We start from the raw sequence: 21,420 nt of genomic DNA, 5'->3' as shown, positions 1-21,420 counted from the left end.
GATAAAACACTGTCAGACCATCAAAAGTTAAAAAGCAATTTTATCTTTTATAACCAAATAATAATCAAAATGCTGAAGTACTTAAACAGAAACGCCGCAAGTAAGGATAAGATAACTAATTAGTGCAGGAAAAATATCAAAGGACAGGAAATAGAACCCCCATTACTTTCCTAGAAGCAATCCAATGACATCCTGATACAGCCTGGAAGGAGATAGCCTTCAGAATAACAAAAAATTGTCCTGTTTGTGATGAAAAACCAAGGTCATCACATTGAGCTGTAATTAAACTCATCCAATAAATGCATTCAAAATTGAAGAGCCTCTGTTATTTGCTGAATCCATGGAACCCAAAGTCACTTTTTTAAGGGTCATAATCTCAAGGCAGCTTTTGCCATGGCAAGAGCACCTTCGTAAGTGTTGTTGCCTCCAATGAAACCACTCATATGCACAAATACACAGCCAGGAATGCCAGATTCATAGGGGAGTTCAGAATCTCTAAGACCTCTCCATGAGGAAGGAAGAGGCCTCCAGCTCTTGAATCTATCAGGAGCTATTGCAACTTTCTGGACTCTCCATTTCTTGCGTCTCTCGTCCTTCAGTTTTCAGATTAAGTTAAATAAGAATCAACAAATATATGATTACACCTGCCATCCAATGTTCCAGGTCTCTCTCTCTCTCTCTCTCTCTCTCTCTCTCTCTCTCTCTCTCTCTCTCTCGCTCTCTCTCTCTCTCTCTCTCTCTCTCTCTCTCTCTCTCGCAAAAACAAAACACACAAAAAAAGAAGAAAAGAGTCCCTCCCTCCCTCTCCCACACACACAAAAAAAAGAAAAGAGAGACTACAGGAATCGAAAATATCAAATGTGATAACTAAGAAAAGATTTGTATACATAGCTTATATATCATAACAAGGAATTGCGAAATTCTTTTTCTTTTTTTTTCAATGACAAATACCAACAAATTTTCCTGTTTTTTTTTACATTGGCTGCCAACGCATTTTCTAGAAAGCCAACATTATTTTTTCTAGGTAACTAAAATGATGCATTAATAACTTATTTCAAAGTGCGAAATGGAATTTTAAATGCTTGATTCTCTATCATGCAACAGAAAATATAGAGGACATACTTAGTATTCTGGTGCATCCATTTTTCACTGAATATTGGAGAGAAGTAAAGAACAAATGTTTCTAGTTCTGGTAGGGGAGAGATAGGATTACCTCATATAGAACATATTTCACGGAAGGCTCAATCTTCATTTCCTCCTCGAGCTCAAACAAGTGAAGCTTCCCCTTCAGAAAAAAAAAGGGAAAATGTTAGCCCCCTTCCTGATAATTATGCAAAGGGTGTGGTTTGCAAAAGGTTGCAACCTTAAACAATCAAAGTAAGATGCACCCTCAATTTTGGTGTCAAATATTCTTCGAATGGAATGAGAATCTGTTTTTATCTCTATATAAAATTATAAACTCCAAAAGTAGTGCAAATCAAGCAGATATAGAGATGTATGAAAATCTTGAAGGGGACGGTCCAAATTATATATTACAAGATGTACTAGTCTTAAGACTTGAAATCTCTTTTTTCTCTATATATAAACATCTCAATGTGGAGATGATCAATTAGATGTTTTTCAACATCAAAACATCATTTCTCGAAGGATTTTAGTGGTGCACCTTAATTCTACATTTTCAGGTGTAAATATTAAATAACTTTTTCCTTATGCAAATGATTCTTGGAAGTAACAGTCCTCCAAACCACAGAAATATTATTATGGGATTCCACAAGATCGACAACTTTACAAACACAAAGTAGAGAATATAGATTAAATACACCTAAATTAAGTGTCAGGGTTGGTTTCAAGATTTGTGACAAGCAAAAAGTGATCCAAAATAGTCACGAAAAGTACAGATGAAACGGACTAATACCCTAATTTAGACCCACCTAATGGTTTTGGACTGGCACAAATCTGTCAAATTGGGGGATGCACATCTGAAATAACCCCATTGTGTAAAATTACTAGATTTCAAACAACACATACATGACAAGGAAATGGGAAGCCTAAAATCATTACCTGATATCATGCAACCATTTTTAAACCACAAGATAACTAGAGATGGTAAATCATGAATGCTACAAGAAATATGTCATTGTTTCTTTTACATATGCTTGCAAGAGATATTCATAAAACAAACAAAAATTCTATGACAGGAAATAAAGTTGGAATCAACACAGTTGGATGAAGAAGATTTCTATTACAAAAAAATAGGTTACTCAACTTACAGGGCAGAATTTCTTCAAGACCATAATTTCTCCACTGGAATCAATCTCATGCCTTGCTGCTAAGCAATCCATAACAATAGACCGTGCAGGCAACCAAGACCAAGCATGGAACTGAACATTCTGGAAAGAAAAAGCATTCTAATTTAGGTCACACACTTGTAACTCGTGCCACTCCAAACTGTAATTCTATAACAATTATATGGGTTTAAATAATTTAAAAACTTTAATATATGTTTTATAGAATGCTTCTACAATCAAACAAGTCACCATGAGAATGTAACAGGGAATAACTCTGTTGTGCAATTAAAAGCTTCACAAGGAAAACTTACGTCCATTAATTCACCACCGGCAAGTTCCATTGCACGTTGAAAGGCTTCATTTTCCTTCTCAGATGACTGATCTGGATATGTCCAATCCAGATTTAAACGGCCAACTCGTGAAGACAAGTGTGTTGTTTACATATTTTGGTGGCTGATCTGTGTCATATTGATTAATTCCATTGTCGATGGCATCAATTGCCTGAAAGAAGCACACACGAATAAATAACAATCAAGATGAAATCATAAAGTGGCCTCAAAACAATTCCATCACAGGCCCTGCTTTAAGAAGTTGACAGTAAGTTCTGCAAAGAACTCATACATGTCAATCAACACGTAACTTTTCATTCCAAGAAATTATATAGCTGGAGGTCTTGCACACGTCGATAGAAGTTACAAAAGAAATCAAACCAAAGAGTTTCAGCCAAGTACCATCTTATCATGTATCATGGAGTAATTACATGAAAAACCAGGGAACAGGAGACACCTTTATAAAGAGTACCGATACAAATCGAGTGATGAATGGATTAAAAAATAAACCGAAAAAATAAATAAATAAAGAAACCTCACGGTATCAAAATTTGCATTGGTTTATAAATTATTTTTGGGATTTAATCGAGGTTTCCATCTTTATATGAAAGGTCTTTAGAAGTCAAGATCATAGTTTTGGGGATCTTCCAACCAACAGCGATTTTTAAACTTTGAATTTCGATCTTTCCTATCAAGGATCGAGATCCTAAGTTACCGGGGATTAAGATTCCCCTAAAATTATAGTATAGTGTTGCAATTTAGTATAGTATAGACGTGTGGTATATAGTACTGTAGTATAATCTAGCTGTGTGGTGTAGAATATATTATATAGTTGTCTATCATCGTCATCATCTTAGCCTTATTTTGAACTATTTAGGGTCAGCTCATTTTACACTTGTATATAACAAATTTAAATACAATAGCATATAGTATAGTAATACAATATAGTATATGGCAAAGTATTGTAGTATAGCATAGCAACATAATATTGCAAAGCAGTGTAGAGTAGTGTAGTAGTGCTCTCAAGGGCCTTGATTTTAATCAAGTGGAGTTCGGTCATGTATAATACATTATTCAATCAGGATTAAGTTTACATCGAGCTCCCGCACTTGGGATCAAGATCCCCAGATTTCAGGATGCACAGACTGTGATCCCTACCATAGGGTGCTTCCTGTTTGTCACAATCCCGCTATCCCAGTCCTGATCCCGGATTAATTCCATTGCAATCCCAGTACCTAGGTCATGATGAGCACTTTCTACTTGGCTAGGTTTATCAGAACATTCATTATTAGTTCCGTATACACTTGGTTCTCCAACCGCTCTGCAATCGTGTCATGGATTTTATCTAAATTTATTCGGCTTCCTTGACTTAGAGATTGTTTTAAAGTTCTGATTAAATCAACATATTTGTCCAAGGAAAATGGAAGGGGATGATCATAAATCAAAAGATCTGTCTTTCACTATAGGTCATAATTTTGGATGGAAGGCACTTGCACAACATCAAACATTCGCATAAGCTATGTATTTAACTAAGTACATCTGGTGCCTGTAACAGAACTTGTATAGGAAATGTCAGGTTAAATGTCCTAGTATGATTATGTCTCAAGGCATCGAAATCCTCGTGCATAGCCTGCCATTATCAAAACTGCCATAAAATAGAGGAAAGATCAACCACCATTTTGAGTGGAATCTTATTACTTTGAAGAGAATGGTTGATGTGCATGATCTATATCAGTAGTTGCCATTCCACTAGAACCTAGAGGACATCCCTGAGAGTAAGTGGGAACATAAACAAGTGCATAGTGATTTCCCTTCAGGAATCACCACTGCCTATTTGTGTCATGGAATCCCATAATGCATTAAAAAAGGATAGAGTTTTTACTGTAAATTTGTTCATAGAAATCCAGTTATATCGCCTGCATGAAGAGGCATTACTATATCTCCTACAAGGGGCGCCTTCTCATTGAAACCAAAAACAAAAACAATTTAGCTGATGGTATCCCTCAACACCGGAAGCAAACAACCCGTCATAAGGTGTAAAAAATCTTTGGGAAAAATGACACTTAAAGAAATTATAATCAACATAAGAAAAAGGCTAAGGAAGACGTTTTCAAAGCCTGGGACTTATCGTACCATCTATGTGCTTCACCATGGATATTTACTACACTGTCCTGTCAGTTTTCATGTTGGCACAAATGATGAGCTTCCAGTGCATCAATAAACTATATTTTTGAACCCATGCATAAACATCATCATCCAAGTTTTATCCCAACTATTTGGGGTTGGCTACACGAATCATATTCGTCATATTGGTTCGGGATTTATGAAAAGATGTGGCGAAGTTTTACGCTGGCTGCCCACTTTAACCAACCTATCCTGGGCTTGGCCAAGAAAGCCACTTGGACAGCCAGGAGAAACAGGTAGTACTTTTATGAATAGAATCATGCACAACATGACCTTTAAGACTAGAAGTACCATAGATTCATTCAGGGGAAGCCCCATTTCCACTGTTTGGGCTCCACTGAACCAAGCAAGACAATAGACTATGACACATTCAAACAATTTACAAAATTCAGGTAAGAAAAGCCAATGAGACTTGCATTAAATAACATAGCTGCCATGAACCAACATCTGAGATAACAAAGGTGAATCCATTGAGAAAACAGAGGGAGGGAGAGAGCTTAGACATTCAACTAAATTAAAAACAGAAGTACAGAAATAATAAGCAACAGCATGCCTTTCATGAACACCATCCTCCAAGTTGACAGAAACAAAAGCCTCCACAACTCCCATTTACACGCCTGTTATTCAGTCCAATACTTCCCATCCTTTGCCTTCTCACCCCCTTCTCCATCACTCCCATCATCATCCTTCTTACTCTTCTTATTCATCCTAACATCTTCACAAGCCACACTCTTAAACAAGAGCAAATCAATAGCCCCCCTGTTATTCACTCCAATATTTCTCATCCTTTGGCTTCTCACCCCTTTCTCCATCACTCTCCCCATCATCCCTCTTACTCTTCTTATTCCTCCGAACATCTTCACAAGCCGCACTCCTAAACAAGGCCAAATCAACAGCCCCCGAAACCATACGATAACCCCTTCTCTGCAAATCCTCAGCCCCATCAAAACCTGTAGCGAAACCTGCCAAATAAGACCCACCTTTCAACCCCAAAACCCCTTTCTCAGCCTTAAACAAAACCTCTCGGGCCTTCTCAGAACCAGGATCTCTCAAAGAACCAACGCTTGCGCTCAAATCCAATGGCCCCATTTGAATGCAATCAACTCCATCAACCATTCCAATCTCGTCGATCTTCTTCACTCCCTCTTCGCTCTCGACTTGACACATTATGAGCAATTCATCCTCATATATGTCAAGGTAATCTTCTTGGATCCCATACTTTGACGCCCTAATTACAGGGTGGGCAGCCCCTCGAACCCCTTTTGGTGGATATTTACAGTAAGAGACTGCTTTTTTCGCAGCTTTAGGGGACTCGATCATGGGGAACATTATGCCTTGAGGGCCCACATCTAGGGCTTTCTTCGCCCAAGTTTGAGAGGATTCAGGAATTCGGATAATAGCCGGAGTTGCAGAGGAAGCTAGCGCTTGAAGAATTGGTAGGGCAGAGGAGATACCACCATAGCCATGCTCCAAGTCAATGACCGCAAAATCGTAGCCCGAGAAGCCTGCAATTTCAGCAAGAATCGGAGAGAAGCTCATGAGGAAGATGCCATAGAGTTGCTCACCAGCTGCGAGCCGGGCTTTTAGGGTTTTCGGGGCGGGGTTTGTGGCAGATGATAGGGAATTTTGTTGCTTTTTCCCGTGAGGTGTTAGAGTAAGAGATTCGAGGTTTGGCGTTGGAGAGTGATAACAGTTGATGGAGTTGGGAGGAGAGATTGGAGTCTTTTTGTAGGGTTTTAAAGAGGGAAAAGAAAGAAAGGATGGGGTATTTGATGCAGAGAGAAGACGAAAACCAGTAGAGTGAGAAAAAGAAAGAGAAGACGAAGAGAGAGAATAAGGATGGGTGATGGATAATGGAGCCCTGAAGGTGAGAGCCATGGCCTGCTTCGAACTAGGTATACCGGGCTTTTAATTTCGAAGCGCCTTAAATGGACCAGGAGACGTTGCACAATTATTTGAAAGGGCTGCAGCCCTATTTAAAAAAATAAAGCCTCCCCTCGTAACTCATCAAATATTGCCATTCAAATTTTGAAAAACCTTTAAATTGTCATCTCACCTTGAATGTTATAGTGAATGTTATGGTTGTGTAAAAATATTAAGATTTCAAATTCTAAAAATAGTATATATTGTAGCTAGACTATCTATTTCTCTCTAAATAAAGGTGTTTATAGATCCACAAGATTTGTATATTTTTTTAGTTTCAAAATTTATTGTCGGTGTTGAAAATTAATTTTAGAGCCAACAAGAAGATTGCCTATGTCAAAAATGCTTTTCAAAAGAGGATTTGAGATGAGGCTTTTTTTTTTTTTTTTCATAAAGCTTAAGCCCGATAGAAACTTCATCCTTTATATTTTCCTGGAAATTTATTTATGGGAAAACTTATTTACCAAACGATTTTATGATTTTTAGAGCAAATTGTCTATTTACTCCCTCTAGCCAAGACGGTCTTTTTAGACCCCAAATTCTAGAGATGTATCCTCTACCACTTAGAAATTAACTCCACATAAAAATGAAAATTCTAATACACAATCTTTAAGCTGGAAAAATATTATCCCAATGATCATCGTCCATTTTTTGGACAAATATTAACGAGCTCAAAATCCCATTTCATTCTTTAGATATAATCATATGATAATATTTAAATAGATTTAAACATATTTCAAATTTTCAAATCCAAAAAGTTTTTTCAAGTTCATCTTTCACTCAAGGGGGCAAATGAACAATTTGCCCCTATGAGAGGTAACCTATTAGAGGGAAGTTTTTGTGTTCTATTTAATTATGGGTGCGGTTTGTATAGAGCCTAGGCTCTAAACAATCAAATTAGAGCCTACTTTCAAATAGTGTAGAGAAATATAATTTTAATATTGGAAATCTTTGTAATAGCCTTAAAATATATTTTCATCTTTATTTATAAATTTTAGAGCTTCAAAAATAGCGTCGATCGACATATCTATGACAACTTGAAAATTTTGAAAATTGATGATCTAAAAATGTGTTACAAAATACACTATTTGTAATACTTAAAATGTGTTTTTTTTTTTATGTCCATGCATCTTGACGTCGAGAATATTTGAGCATCAAAATAACTTCTACCGGTGAAATTTTTGAGGTAGGCTCTAATTTGATCGTTTAGAGAGCCTCGTATCAATACTAACTTTTTCCCTTTATTTATTGGGTGTGTGGTTTGTTAAGTCGCTCTCCCCTTAGCCCCCAAATATTATTAAAAGGTATAATTTGATGTTGACAACTTTTACAATGATTTGGAAAAGCTTTCTATACTTATTAGTTAAATAAATGGACAAGGATGAGGTTTGTATTTGTGGTTTGCTGCTTAATTATGAGTTTTTTCGTTAAATAAATCATTTAAGCCATTGCCATAGTGCACTTTATATATAGGCAATTGTGTCTTAATATGTTTGAGTTCTATTTTTATTTAAAAGCCACAAATTTGGAAAATGAAGATGTACCAATTTAAATCACAATTACTACGCCAAATTAGAGAGAGAGAAAGAAAGTGGCTCATGCCCCATACCCCATGGCCATGAGCACCTAGCCCAGCCCATACCCCCTCACCTTGGCCCTCTGCCCCATCAAACCTACAGTTCAACTATGGCCCAATTTTTCATAAGTGGAGCTCAAATTCATCTTTCATGCTGCTGGTTATGATTGAGTTCTACTCATTTACAACTTGGTAATCCATTATATACTTCCCCTTATTCAGCCATCCAATTTAAATGGAGGGCTGAGATGACCCAATCATAATGTCACGCTTCTTCACTATTTTATTTTATTTCCATTTTTTTCTACAAAATATTTTGACACCAAGGTGTTCACTCCTCTTTTGAACTTGTACCTACAAAACATATGGAAAAATATTTCTAGTAAAATAAAATGACTAAAATACCCATAAAAATTTTAAGAGCATTTTGGTTATTTTATTTTTTTTAAATTTTTTTTTAGTTGGGCCCATTGAGATGATGGCACATAACAAATTCATAAGGTTTAGGGTTAAGAGGTGATCCCAAGCATTTCTTGTGAGAATTGCTTTCCCATGGTTCATATCCTTGCTGCACACATCTGTTGAGTCTCTGTAAAGTAGAAGGTTGTATTTGAGGCGTGGAAGCGATAATTGTCAAGTGTTTGATGAAATGCTAAATGAATAGTGTCACTGAATTTTTCCAAGTGTCTATTGTATTATATTTTTATAACCTTTACTTACTCAAATGAGATGCTTTTTATCCTAATTTTGAGCTGTAAATCAAATCAGCAACTGTTTGTATCAGTCCCTGATTGATGTAAGTTCTATTCAAATATATCTGTAAAGCGGTGTAAAGCGCCATTTGTATTTATATTTTTAAGTGTGTATACCAAGGGAGAGGTCTTTAAACCTAACTACACCAAGCCATTCATAATCCATTGAGGAAAAGGGAGAGGTCTTTAAACCTAACTACACCAAGTCATCCATAATCCATTGAGGAAAAGAAGCCCCGGTGACCATTGCCAATTTGAAACCTCCCATGCTTCTTCGGAGAAATGTTCATGGATACAATGTGTTGCGAGCTTGGTAAGGCTCAGCCCAACTATGCGCTCTTTGCATGATTCCCATTTCCGAAAGGGAAATCCATAGAGCTCAATCTGTCCCTAAACATGCAAGGGAGAAAAGGGTATACCAAAAGTCTCCGCCAACCGCCAATTACGTCACCTATGATTGCTCTTTAGCAATAGATAGGGGAAGCAGTCTTCTCAGTTGCGCCGATCCAAACCTCCAAGTTGTCTTATGATTTCATCATAAGACAACTTTAGGATCCTGCACGCCTCTACTATTATACCACAAAGACTAAAACAGAGTAATTCATATAACGGCAAGGAGAAAGATGTTGAAAAACATCAAATATCTCCTTCACGATGTGTGGGTGACATTCAGAACAGTTGCATAGTACTTCAATTGAACCGCTTTACCCCTTGTAGGTTGATAATGGCTTAAGCAAAACTACAGAGCAACATGGTCCTTACGGCTAGTGCAATCACTAGAAGGTCTAGGGGTAAGGAAGGCCTCAAATCCCGGAAAATGATCAATAATAGAGTCCTACAAGGAAAGTACTTCTCTAACCTCATTAAGCCAGGGATCGTTTGGATACCTGGAAATATATTGTCTGTGAAATATATTACATGGCGTAATATATTACTGCGTAATATATTACTGCGTAATACATTACATGCAAATAGATTGTTACGGTTAGTATTTAGATACAACATGAGAAATATATCGCTACTGTTTTGAGAAATATGGGAAATTGTGGTACGGAGAGAAACAAAGTGAACCAAATTCAACAGCAGAAGCAACATAAACAAATTAACTTTAATGGGGATCACTACGTCACATAGGCAACTTATAGACAGAGTAAATTGGTTCAGTCTAGTGAGAAAAAGCCAAAAAAGAGAGGGAGAAAACCAGCTAATGGGAGAGAAGAACCCCTCAAATTGAATCAAAAGCAACACAGAACAGAGGATTAGAAGAAAGGGGTTTCTCAAAATTGATATTGAGATCTAGTCTTTATCTAATGAGGAAATCTCATAAATTTTCTGTAACAACCCATCAATCCAAATTCCTTTTGGATTGATGACAAAAATTAAAAACAATATAGAACATACCTAAAATTGCTTCAAGGCTTGAAGAGTGAGACATAATAATATTACTTCTAGGCTTGAAGAGTGAGACATAATAATATGAGAACTGATGGCTTCAGAAGAGGCAACAACCCAAATTGGACAGAAATGGATGTGAAAAGCAAAGTGTAGAAATGGATGTGTGATGTGGATGTGAACAGGAGTGTGTAGAAATGGATGCGTGCAGTATGTGTAAACACTTATAAGTGGAGTAGATTTGGATTGATTAATCAAATTAAAAACCAATTTAGAAAATACCTAAAATTTTTTCAAGCCAACTTAGAAGATACCTAAAATTGTTTCAAGGGCTTGAAGAGCGAGACATAATAATAAAACCAACTAGAACATACCTAAAACTGTTTATAAAACCAACTAGAACATACCTCAAATTGTTTCAAGGGCTTGAAGAGCGAGACAAAATAATAAAACCAACTAGAACATACCTAAAATTGTTTACAAAACCAACTAGAACATACCTAAAATTGTTTCAAGAGCAAGATATATAATAAGAGAGCTGGTCAGAACGCTACAACCCAAATTGGGGATAGAGGATGTAGAAATAGGAGAGTGTAGAAATGGATGTGTAGACGATGTGCAAAACACTAAGTGGAGTTTAAAGAAAGAAAGTATAAATAAATGTGAGCGGAGAAAGGGAGAGTGGATGTGAGCAAGAGAGAGGAGATCCTGCGCTTAGAAAGAGATCTTGTATAATTTATTTCCATTTTCTTATTATTGAAGTGTACCAAAATATGGTAAATATCATATTTCCTTGTCATAGGTTTCGTGTAATAGATTTTCAGGTACCCAAAGCCCATAATAAAAATTGTTTCGTGCGAGCTGGACCGCATGACTGCATATGCGGTCCAAAAAATATAAAGTGTCCATCTTAAAGATCGATGTAAGTAAGTGTTCCATCTAAAAACAAAAGAAACTAACGGTCTAAATGTTTTCTTACTAGAATTATTATTTCTAGTTTTTAAAAATTTACATGATGTTTTCATATTCATGATCTCCATGTTAGAGATTACATGTCCTTAAAAATTAACTCCAAAAACCTATCTCAAAAATAAATTTATTAATAAGCCTACATTTCTAGGTATGCGGGGGCTTGGCTGCATAGAAACTGGGTCCATCAGTTGCTAGTTTTATAGTTGTTGGGAAAGTAGATTCATCGTCATAAGAGCGTACTGATGAATATCATAGGTTGCTCGCAGAAAAGGAAATATCGGCTTTGATGGGAAAGGTAAATTTCTTGGTTTTTGGTTGTCCAATGAAACCAGTCGCCCCCTTAATTAATATTTTGCTTTTGTCCTTTAGGGGTGAAGTTTGTACAAGGCCCCTCCTTATTCTAAGGCATGTCTCTAAATTTTGTTTGGATGGCTTGAAATCTATTTTTATTTCTAGTTATGAAGTTGTAAATTTTAAAAAATAATATGAATGGAGCAAATCTATGAATATTTGAAAATTTTGAAAATAGACGGTTCGGATAATTTATAATAAGACGTACTAATTTTAGAATTTGAAATTTTTTATTTTTTATTTTTTCTATTTATATATTTTGAGGTCGAGATGAATAAATCGGAAGGTTTCTCAATGTTGGAATACTCTCATTTAGAGGATTTTTAAGGTGTAAGTCACTTCCATAGTATAAGGTTTGACACTCATGTTGAAAAACCTAGTTAGATCGGAACCGGTTTCAGGCGTTTGTGGTGATCGGTTGGTATTTTAAAAAAAAATAAACAAAATGTATATAAAATCCTAAAAATAAAGAATTTGGTTTGTAATACTTTTTTAATATTTTGTCCATTATAGTAAAGATTAGAAATTGTTTTGGTCATTAATACTTACTTTTATATTTTTACCTTTTTTTACGAAAAATACCCCCTAGGCACAAATGGATTCATTAATTTTAAAATCCATTTATTTCATTAATTTTCAACTTCATTTGAATGTGTTTTGTTTTAATCATTCTTTATGTATTTTTCATATTTTAGTAGATATTTTTTTTTTATCTTTTTTATTTTTTTTCAACAATTTTCTTTTTTTTAGTTGGGAGGTATTTGCTAGGAAACATAGTTTTGGGAAAAAAGTTGTTGACAAAATACTCCGTGAGGGTAAATTGTTTAGAAAGTACATATCCGGGGGGTTTTATGAAATTTACGCCATCTATTTACATGTGGGTCCCTTTTAAGAGATTTTCGATTCAAAACATAGATTCTGGGATCTAAAATTTCAGGATTTGTTAATCTCATTTATAAGGATAATCATCATTCAATAATTGTATTTTTTAAGAAAAAAATCAAAAAAAATTTTTCTCTAGGTACCATTTTTTAATTTTCATTATTGAAAGCTTGATGATTAAGAAAGTCAGCTGACTCGCAGTAGTGCACTTGCTGTGAATAAAAGATGACGATCAAATAAAATCCATGATGATACCGACCCAAATTGAACGGGAACCACATATTCAGATTCTGTTTCACCAGAAGCCAAACTAATGGACTTCGATCCCCTTCTCCAACTAAAAAAAAATCCAGGGATATTATTACTTATGCACAAGGCCACATTTCTCTCTCTCTTCATCTGCTCAGTGCTCCAGGGATATCTATCTGTGTATTGATGATGGCCATTGCGGCTTCTACATTGCCACATTCGTATTCAGCTGCTTTTCCATATTCATTCACCCACTCTAAAAATCCCAATTTCCAACCCCCAACAGTGTTGGGGATTTGCTCTAAAGGCCCAAGATCTTATTGCCCATTATTCAGGCCTATAATCATTAAAAACGCAGCAACAAAGCCAGCAAAATCTCCAGGTAAGCTCTCTCTCTCGGTTTCAACATGAAGGTATGCTCTCTCTCTTAAGCTAAAATGGGTTGGCAATTAAAAAATCTTTCATAGAAAAGATAATGGAGTTTGTTGGGTTTTGTCCTGAGATGCAGCTGAAGAAGACTGGAAGGTCAAGCGTGAATACCTTCTCAAGAAAAGGGTACTTTACATTTCTTCTCCCTGAGGGTTTTATGGTGATTTGGGTTTGTCATAGTTTGTTTGGTATTTGCATGCGCAGTTTGGATGGAGGTTTCTTTGTAGTGCCCTGATTTTTTAGCAGCTCAGTGCGTGTGTGAGAGAGAGGGTGAATGAAGTTATGGAGATAAGTTTGATTCTACTAAGTGAAACAGCAGAAAAGAGTGAAAACTTTATGTGGTGGCTGTATTGCCCTTTCATTTTAGCGACAACCCATATTCACCATGGATTAAAAATGAAGCCCTTAGGTCATATATACAAACGAGTTTTACAAACATTCATTCAATTGAGGTTGTAGTTCTAAACATCTTGCTATGCAACTTGAACTATTACATATGAGTCCTCTTATCCAAATGGCTACCTGTATTATCATATAATCAGGATTACATGAACAGCTCATGTACAGGATCGTTGTGTTCCCCAATATGTGGGTTTTTTGTAATTGATAGGCTCGCGACGGATGCTACGTTGACAAAAAATTTTATCCATAATCGTACAACATAATTCTTGAAATCAATAGCAGTATTTTGGCAACATCTTAATTAAACCAGGGGCAGTCGGGTGAATATATGGTCCTGATAATTCATGATATTGGGTTCACTTCTAGTAGAGCTCCTAGTACCATGTTAGAGCAACTGAAGCAGTTATCTCAGGTTATTGGCATAATCAAATGATCGTGCACATATGATGTATGTATGGGGATGTACATGGTCATCCATCTGTCTATACAAATGGACGCATTGACAGATAAATAGATATTCACAGTTAGTGAATGCCTGAATGAGAATGTTTTTTTCTTTTTTCGGCTAGATCAACAAGGAGGATATCCTCTATTCGTGGTAGGAATGGAACTCAAAGACATCATGTTGTGGCACCACCATCCTGACCACCTATGCCTTAAAAGTCCTTCTTAGTTTTGGACAGAACTACATCAGTTGGATTCCTCACTTTTGGAAGGATGAGCATTGGATGTTATGTTGGTAACATAACATATTCCAATGACTTGATATCTGGTGATATATAGATTAACTTAAGTTGGATAAAGAAAAAGAGATGCCAATACAGTACTTGCAACTTGGTTATTTGCATTGAAAGACTGCCATTGCTTCATGAGGAACAACTGTGAAATGATAACTCGCATGAGTTGATCCATGTATGGAATTTTAATTGTCGAATTGCTAATATAATTTAGTTTATTTTTCATTTCTTTTTTGGTGTGTGAAAGTCTTATTACTTTAAAGGCTCTGCCTAGAAATGCCAGAAACTTTTGTCAGCATATTTGTTTTAATTTCTTTCCCGGCACAATCATCTTCCTAGTGGTTGTTGCCAATTAGGTTTTCAAGAATTTTATGGTTAATTTATTAATTATTTGTACTTTGCAGGTCCGAAGTGTGGATGTGAAGGAAGCGTTGCGCCTTCAACAAGAAAACGGCTTTGTGATTCTAGATGTGCGTCCTTCTGCAGAATTCAAAGAGGTTCAACTTTCGCTTGCTCATTGCATTACATCAAAGCATCTTCAAGTTTCTAAATGTCTTCATATAAAACTATACATCTGATTAAGATGATGTGGAGTCAAGCATCTTAGAATAGCTATCTTATAATATTCAAAGATGCTCATCAACTATTCCTTTTCATGGTTATCAATACTGAATTGAACAGGTGGTCCAACCGGTCAGACCATCAACGCCTTAGTTGTTTTGGTCCAGAATAGAAACTAGGTTTGGTAAAAAATAAGTGAAAAACATTGTTTGACCAGTCCAACAGGCCAGTTTTGACCGGTTTGATGGGCTAAACAAAGTTGGAAACTTTTTTCTAATATATTTTATATTTTTAAACTCTTAGCTATATTTTTCTAATATTTTTAGTATCCAGTAAAACCAATTCGATCTGCGGTTGGACTAATTTTTTACTACACCAAACCCCTCACTAGTTCAATGTTAAGTATAGTCCTAATAACCCTAGGTTTTTTAATAGCATTCATGAAAACCAGGTGATAACCATTATTGAATTGTATTAATATCATGTCAAGTTTATTATTTGAAAAAGTTAAAGTATTACGAAATTATATACAAGGTTTTTTTTTTTTAACCTATCCACATATGTGCAAATGTGATAAAGGAGGTTTGGATATTTGATGCTATTTTAGGTGTATTATTAAGTGCATATAATTGTGTTTGGCAAGACCTGTACCATCCATTGAAATGTTTTATTTCCCAAGAATATGTGGCTCCTTAATTGAGTTGTACCCACTTATCTTCCATCTCGGTTATTTTCAAGTTTCTCTTCTTGGACAATGGTTTAGATGCAAAATAAAGATGGGAGGTCAGTGGGTCATGTTGGTCGAGAGAGCTGGCCTAAAAGAGTTGTTCAATTGAGTTTTGTTAAGGTTTAGAGAGGTAATTCTATATCCCATAATCTATGATGTGCTTTGATCAGTATAGTGGATTTTAGTTTATCGTGCCCACAGATGTAGCCCCATTTAGGGTGAACCAATGAACATCATAGAATCTATGTGTTCTTATATTTATTTTTCTGCTTTCTTTTGGCATGTCGACATTAGCGTTGTACACGCCTATTTTGTTTTTAGCCAATTAGTACACACCAGAAGACCCAATATTATGGATTCATGTTTTTGTATACAAGAGAGTTCTTAAATATCTTACAAGTGGTATCAGAGCGTATGGTTCAATACATGAGTAAGATTTGTGTTGAGAGGCAATGCCTTCCCGTCTATATGTGAATCAAAGAAAAAAAATACCAAACCTACAAGAAATAAAAATACAAAAATTTGCAAGATATCAGAAACAAACCAGACGCCAAGATTTACATGGAAAACCCTTCAAAGAAGGGAAAACCGATAGGGCACCACTGATGAAATCCACTATACATAAAATAGTTACAATAGTTCTTCCCAAATTGACTGACCGTAGCCTAAGGATTAGGAACAATAAAAATAAGAAAAATACAGGGTTACCTTCGTGGGAACTATTTCATCTTCCTCCACTTCTCAAAAGCATAACTTCTTTCCAACCTCTATTGGAGAACGCCTGCTTCAATCATTTGGAAAGCTCCAAAACTTTGGAGATTTTTGGAAGGAGAACCCTCTATAATTTTTCTGCACATCAAATAACTCTAGGGAGAAATAAAAGATTTCAACCTCTCTCTGTAATTTTTTTGGTTCACCTCTCTCTAAAAGTTAAGAAAGACTCCTTTCTATGAGGAACCCTAATTATTATAATTTTTCTGTTTCTCAAAAATAGCCTTTTAATTTTTCTTTCCCAAAAAATAGGCCCCAACCTCATGGGGCTAGAAGTCTATGGACTTTGGGAAGAGTCCATAACAATTGTGCATTTAATATATAAATAAAAAAATTCATATGGTGAAATATGAAAGTGTTTTGTTTAAGGTGGAAAAATATGATAGTAAGCACAATCATTTCCATCAAGAATAACAAAGATCTATTTGGCAAAACGAAAAAAATCATTCAGCTATTCAATGGTGTTGGTGAAAGAAAGACCAATGTGATCTTGCCGGGGACTATATATATATATATATATATATATATATATATATATATATATATATATATATATATATATATATATTATTTTTTTTATTTCTCACCCCTTTTATTTGTGCAAAGATCACTTACAATTAGTCTCATTACAATAACTCATACTTCAAAGAAAATAAAACCAAGATCTTAAAACCTTGATACCACTGAATCAATTTTCTTTAAACAAAGAAAATAACCACTACTTCATATGGGACTATAAAAACAATATAATTAAATATGCAGAAACAAAAGATATGTCGGAGATTACCTGAACCAGACTTATTACACCCCACACCGAGTCACCACCATCCGATGGTCCGAGATCAACGATCAACCCTCAACGTCAACAGGAAAAGCTAGTTTAGGCAAAGCCCTCCAATGGAACTATGAACTCCTCTTGATCACAAGACTTATACTTAGGTTCAAACCCATAAGACCTAGTCTAAGATAGCATCCTCTTAATACTACCCAACCTTTAGGTTCATCAAAGCAAGATGAGAGAGATAGAACACCATCTAGGTGGGGCGTGCCCCTGAGGTCAACCTAGAGAGAGAGAGAGAGAGAGAGAGAGAAAGTTCAAGAGGTGGGGTGTGCCCCTCACAATAGACTAGAGAGAGAGAGTCTTCTAGGGTTTGTGCGTGCCTCCTATTGCTACCAAAAAGAGAAATATTTGAGAAAGAGAGAGACGAAAAATATTGGTGTAGAGATTTTATGGGTAGAGGTCCTTTTTTTATAAAACAAGAATAGGATTAGGGTTTCTTAGGATTTTACACGGCTTACCTCTTTTGTGAGATTGAACATGAACCATTGATCTTGGGTGACTTGTGGGGTGATAGATTTGAGCCCTCCATTCCATAAATGGGCCATCAACATTAAGGAATGTACTAAAACCATTATCCCATTTTTCTAAAATACCAAAATAATGCACGGCAACTTGCCCTTCAAGTTAACACCTTTCCAAAAATCCGTTCAAAGCTTCCTCAAGTTAACACCTTTCCAAAGCACAACAACTTGCCCTTCAAGTCAAAGTTGCTTATCACAAAAAAATAGAAATAAGAAAGCTTCTAAATGGGTGGGGCGTGCCACCCATGAGAGGATCTCATGGCCCCACCATCTAGGCCATGGTGGGCCCATATACACAATGGGCCCCCATGCAATTTTAAATATTTTAAAACTCATTAAAATAATTTTAGAATTTTATTTGAATATTTAAATCAATGTAAAATCAACATCTTTGTTTTTAGAAATCCAAATTTGATAAATAAAATATTTAGAGATATAGAAAAATTCAAATAATAATTCTAAAATAATATATTTAGAATTTTATTTGAATATTTAAAGCAATGTAAAATCAACATCTCTATTTTTATAAATCCAAATTTGATAAATAAAATATCCAGAGATATAGAAAAATTCAAATAATAATTCAAAAATAATATATGTTATAAAACAAACACAATTAAATTCATGAGATGGGAAAATGATCCATATGGTGTAGGAATTAAATCAATAAACACTAGGGCACTCCATCTTCAACTGTGGACTACATATCACTCTTGCTTTATCAAACCGACACAGTGTTTTTCATGACCCCCAATCCATGCAAGAGCTCATTAGTGGGTCACCAAAGTCTAGCCGATGAGCCAAGGGGTCGTAATCCCAGCTTGTAGATTCAGGTTCTCCCCTAGAGACATTCTAAGGTCACGTAGACCTGATACGACTACAACTCCTATGGTGCATCAAGGTATCTCTCGCACATGCATAAACTTCACCCTGAAACGTGGTTCGCTTTTTCGAAATGGCTATCATTATACATGCCGTGTGATGGTATATGGATGAGGCTTTGACCCCTGTCGCTAATGGCCACCATCACACACAAAGATCACACAGTCCCTCGGCTCACTCATCCGGGCATAATTCGACCTCATCAAGGGATGACCTATTAGAACCCTTATCGGATAGTTTTCTATGTCTAGGTAACATAGGTTTTTCCCAACCAACTAGTCTAGCTTGTCAAGCTCAATCCGGTATCAGCAAACATTGTTTGCTTAGTATAATCCACGAGGGACCACACTCCCACTGAGTTCAGTATATCAAAATGTTTTATTACAAGCATTCATAAGGCCTTTAATGGCTACACTCACCAAATAGTTGGAATGGTGAGCAGGTGATTTTTTTTATATCAAGGTAGAAACTATTAAATAAGGTGATATCCAAAATCATCAGCACAAAAAAATCCCCTATTAAAAGAGATTGAGATGGTCAATGCTTTCTAAATTAGAGGAAATCCTTTGCAAGTTTCACTCCCACAAGGAACAAGAGAGAGAAATTACATGTACCTAGTTTGGTCACCTTCTAGGAAAGGTGGGCTTCCCCTAAAGCGGGAGGCCAGAGCTTCACTCGAGAGAAGTGAGCTTCTTATATAGGGGAAGGCCGAGATTTTGGGTGGTACTCTCTTTTTACTGAGAGTTACATTTATTCTCAATATTCTCTTCATAGAAAGCGGTTTATTTGTAAAATAAAGATGGGAGATCAAGAAGTAATACTTGTTGTAAGAATTAGTCTAAAGGGGTTGTTCAACTAGTTTTTATCATGGGTTAGAGTTAATTGTGTCCCAAAAATCTGTGATGTAAATTTCATCAATGTAGTATAGATTTCAATTGCTGTAAATGTTTGTGTTCTTGTGTTGTGCTTCTGTACTTTATTTCCCATACTAGTATTATGGTTTATACCTGTCTATGTTGTCTCTAGCATATTAAATACACTATCCTAATGAAATCCCAATATTAGATGATCTAGTCTATAGTTCTTTGAGCCCTGTAAGTTTAGAAATTAAATGTGACTTGTAGGGATAAGAGTTCCTTTGAAATGGAACGATTATGGAATGGTTCTTCTTTTGAATTGCTTATGCTTGTTCTTAGACTAAGGGCAGGTTAACATGGTATTGGTGTTGACTAGATTGAGTCATCTGGAAGACTTTATTTGAGCATACTCTCTCTCTCTCTCTCAGTTAAAGCATTATAAATATTGGTGTGATACATTTTTAATACACAAGTTTCTCCATCAAATAAATTTTGGTTTGATACATCGTTAATACAAAATGTTGCCCTGTGACCATCTCTTTCAGGCTCACCCACCAGGGGCTATCAATGTGCAAATTTATAGACTAATAAAAGAGTGGACGGCATGGGATATTGCTAGGCGTGCTGCGTTTGCATTCTTTGGGATATTCTCTGGTACAGAAGAAAATCCTGATTTTATTCAAGGTAAAACGCGATCTAAAGTTACATTGCTTGGTAGAGAATGGAGCTGGGTTGTGGTGGTAGTACCACCTGAGCGCCAGTTGAAAGTCATGGCCTACATTCTCACTAATACTTTCAAAAAAATTGATTCTTTCCAAAACGGGTAGGGGCCTGTAATCCCACTGTTATGCGAAAAAAAAACATTGCTTGGTATGGACATGTCGTCCCATTGGTTTTCAAGTGTTTAAGAGTAACTGGATGATGGTGCCGTGTCCCTCGCAGATGTGGAGTCGAAATTGGATAAAAGTGCAAAAATTATAGTGGCATGTCAATTTGGTGGAACCATGAGGCCTTCTCAAAATCTTCCAGAAGGCCAACAATCAAGGTTAGCTCATTGTTACCTCTTCCATCTCTATGCATTCTATCAAAATCTGGTTCTTTCATTTGTTTACACATTTTTTTATTATAATATTTTTGATATAAGTGCAAAGCTATGTGAAATCAGTTACTGATAGTCAGTGTCAACTTCGGCTGTAAAGAATTTGTCATAAGTGTCTCTCTCTCTCTCTCTCATCATTGAAGATGACAAGGTGGGATTAAGCTGTTTCCTTTTGCAGGTCTCTCATAGCTGCTTACTTGTTGGTCCTGAATGGATATGCCAATGTATTTCACCTTGATGGTGGACTCTATACATGGTTTAAGGAGGCCCTACCCGTGGCCAGTGAAGAATAAAATTCTTTTTATTTCCTTATAAAATTTTGCCACTTTTTGAGTGTAGATTGTGTCCTAACCTTCACCAACCTACTGTACAGTAACTTTTTCATGAGTTGTGGACCAAAAAACTGCAGATTTTTTTATATTAGATGACGGCTATTTCTGTAACGCAACTATACCTTCATTGGCACCTTGGCATAATCCATGAAACATAGACAAGTGTGTCTTGGGGTTTGACCATGTATCTACACTTAGTGGATCCGACGCATGTGTTGACACTGACACTTCTAATAAGTGTCCACTACGATGTCTTTTTTTAGACATTTCTTTTTTTGAAAGTGAATTTTTTTTAGAAACTTCATTCTTCATTGAAAAGCATTTTATTTAAAAGTAACAAGTGTTTGAAAATACTATATATAG

At 35.9% G+C, this 21,420-nt stretch overlaps 4 protein-coding genes across 4 annotated transcripts in view; 1 reads left to right on the top strand and 3 right to left on the bottom strand.

Annotated features, from left to right (window-relative positions):
• Window positions 1–368: 368 nt before the first annotated feature.
• On the bottom strand, window positions 369–2,629 carry LOC105421037 (uncharacterized). The gene is made up of 4 exons (XM_020670260.2): window positions 2,600–2,629; window positions 2,271–2,390; window positions 1,214–1,285; window positions 369–593 (listed from the first exon to the last, which is right to left on the bottom strand). Exons 1-4 carry the CDS (start codon window positions 2,627–2,629, stop codon window positions 369–371), a joined length of 447 nt encoding a protein of 148 aa, XP_020525919.1.
• The window catches only part of LOC18438958 (uncharacterized), a 40,292-nt gene continuing 19,795 nt past the window's right edge, over window positions 924–21,420 (bottom strand). Inside the window, exons 4-6 of the transcript XR_016040571.1 lie at window positions 2,600–2,789; window positions 2,271–2,390; window positions 924–1,285 (exon numbers count right to left, since the gene is read on the bottom strand). The gene's annotated coding sequence lies outside the window, so the exon portion shown is untranslated. The remainder of the gene's footprint in view (window positions 1,286–2,270; window positions 2,391–2,599; window positions 2,790–21,420) is intronic.
• On the bottom strand, window positions 5,195–6,751 carry LOC18438960 (uncharacterized). Its single transcript, XM_006849134.4, has one exon. The coding sequence runs from the start codon at window positions 6,677–6,679 to the stop codon at window positions 5,564–5,566; it is 1,116 nt and encodes a 371-aa protein (XP_006849197.1). The 5' UTR covers window positions 6,680–6,751; the 3' UTR covers window positions 5,195–5,563.
• On the top strand, window positions 12,703–21,173 carry LOC18438959 (Rhodanese/Cell cycle control phosphatase superfamily protein). Its single transcript, XM_006849133.4, has 6 exons — window positions 12,703–13,280; window positions 13,407–13,453; window positions 14,871–14,963; window positions 20,172–20,310; window positions 20,569–20,671; window positions 20,904–21,173. The coding sequence occupies exons 1-6, from the start codon at window positions 13,085–13,087 to the stop codon at window positions 21,016–21,018; spliced, it is 693 nt and encodes a 230-aa protein (XP_006849196.2). The 5' UTR covers window positions 12,703–13,084; the 3' UTR covers window positions 21,019–21,173.

The sequence above is a fragment of the Amborella trichopoda genome, chromosome 9 (genome assembly GCF_054954075.1).
Source record: "Amborella trichopoda isolate Santa Cruz 75 chromosome 9, AtrichopodaSantaCruz75HAP2 v2.0, whole genome shotgun sequence".
Lineage (NCBI taxonomy): Eukaryota > Viridiplantae > Streptophyta > Magnoliopsida > Amborellales > Amborellaceae > Amborella > Amborella trichopoda.
Note: the sequence above shows the minus strand (reverse complement) of the source record. Positions and strands in the feature narration are given on the sequence as shown.

What these genes read in the sequence shown, in the direction of transcription:
- LOC105421037 (XM_020670260.2), bottom strand. Translation starts at nt 2,629, where the DNA reads ATGGAACTTGCCGGTGGTGAATTAATGGAC. An exon ending in TCTTGAAGAAATTCTGCCCT is followed by an intron (nt 1,286 to 2,270) that starts GTAAGTTGAGTA and finishes TTTTTTCTGAAG; the next exon opens with GGGAAGCTTCACTTGTTTGA. An exon ending in TGAAATATGTTCTATATGAG is followed by an intron (nt 594 to 1,213) that starts GTAATCCTATCT and finishes TGAAAACTGAAG; the next exon opens with GACGAGAGACGCAAGAAATG.
- LOC18438960 (XM_006849134.4), bottom strand. Translation starts at nt 6,679, where the DNA reads ATGGCTCTCACCTTCAGGGCTCCATTATCCATCACCCATCCTTATTCT.
- LOC18438959 (XM_006849133.4), top strand. Translation starts at nt 13,085, where the DNA reads ATGATGGCCATTGCGGCTTCTACATTGCCACATTCGTATTCAGCTGCT. An exon ending in AATACCTTCTCAAGAAAAGG is followed by an intron (nt 13,454 to 14,870) that starts GTACTTTACATT and finishes TGTACTTTGCAG; the next exon opens with GTCCGAAGTGTGGATGTGAA. An exon ending in CCAGAAGGCCAACAATCAAG is followed by an intron (nt 20,672 to 20,903) that starts GTTAGCTCATTG and finishes TTCCTTTTGCAG; the next exon opens with GTCTCTCATAGCTGCTTACT.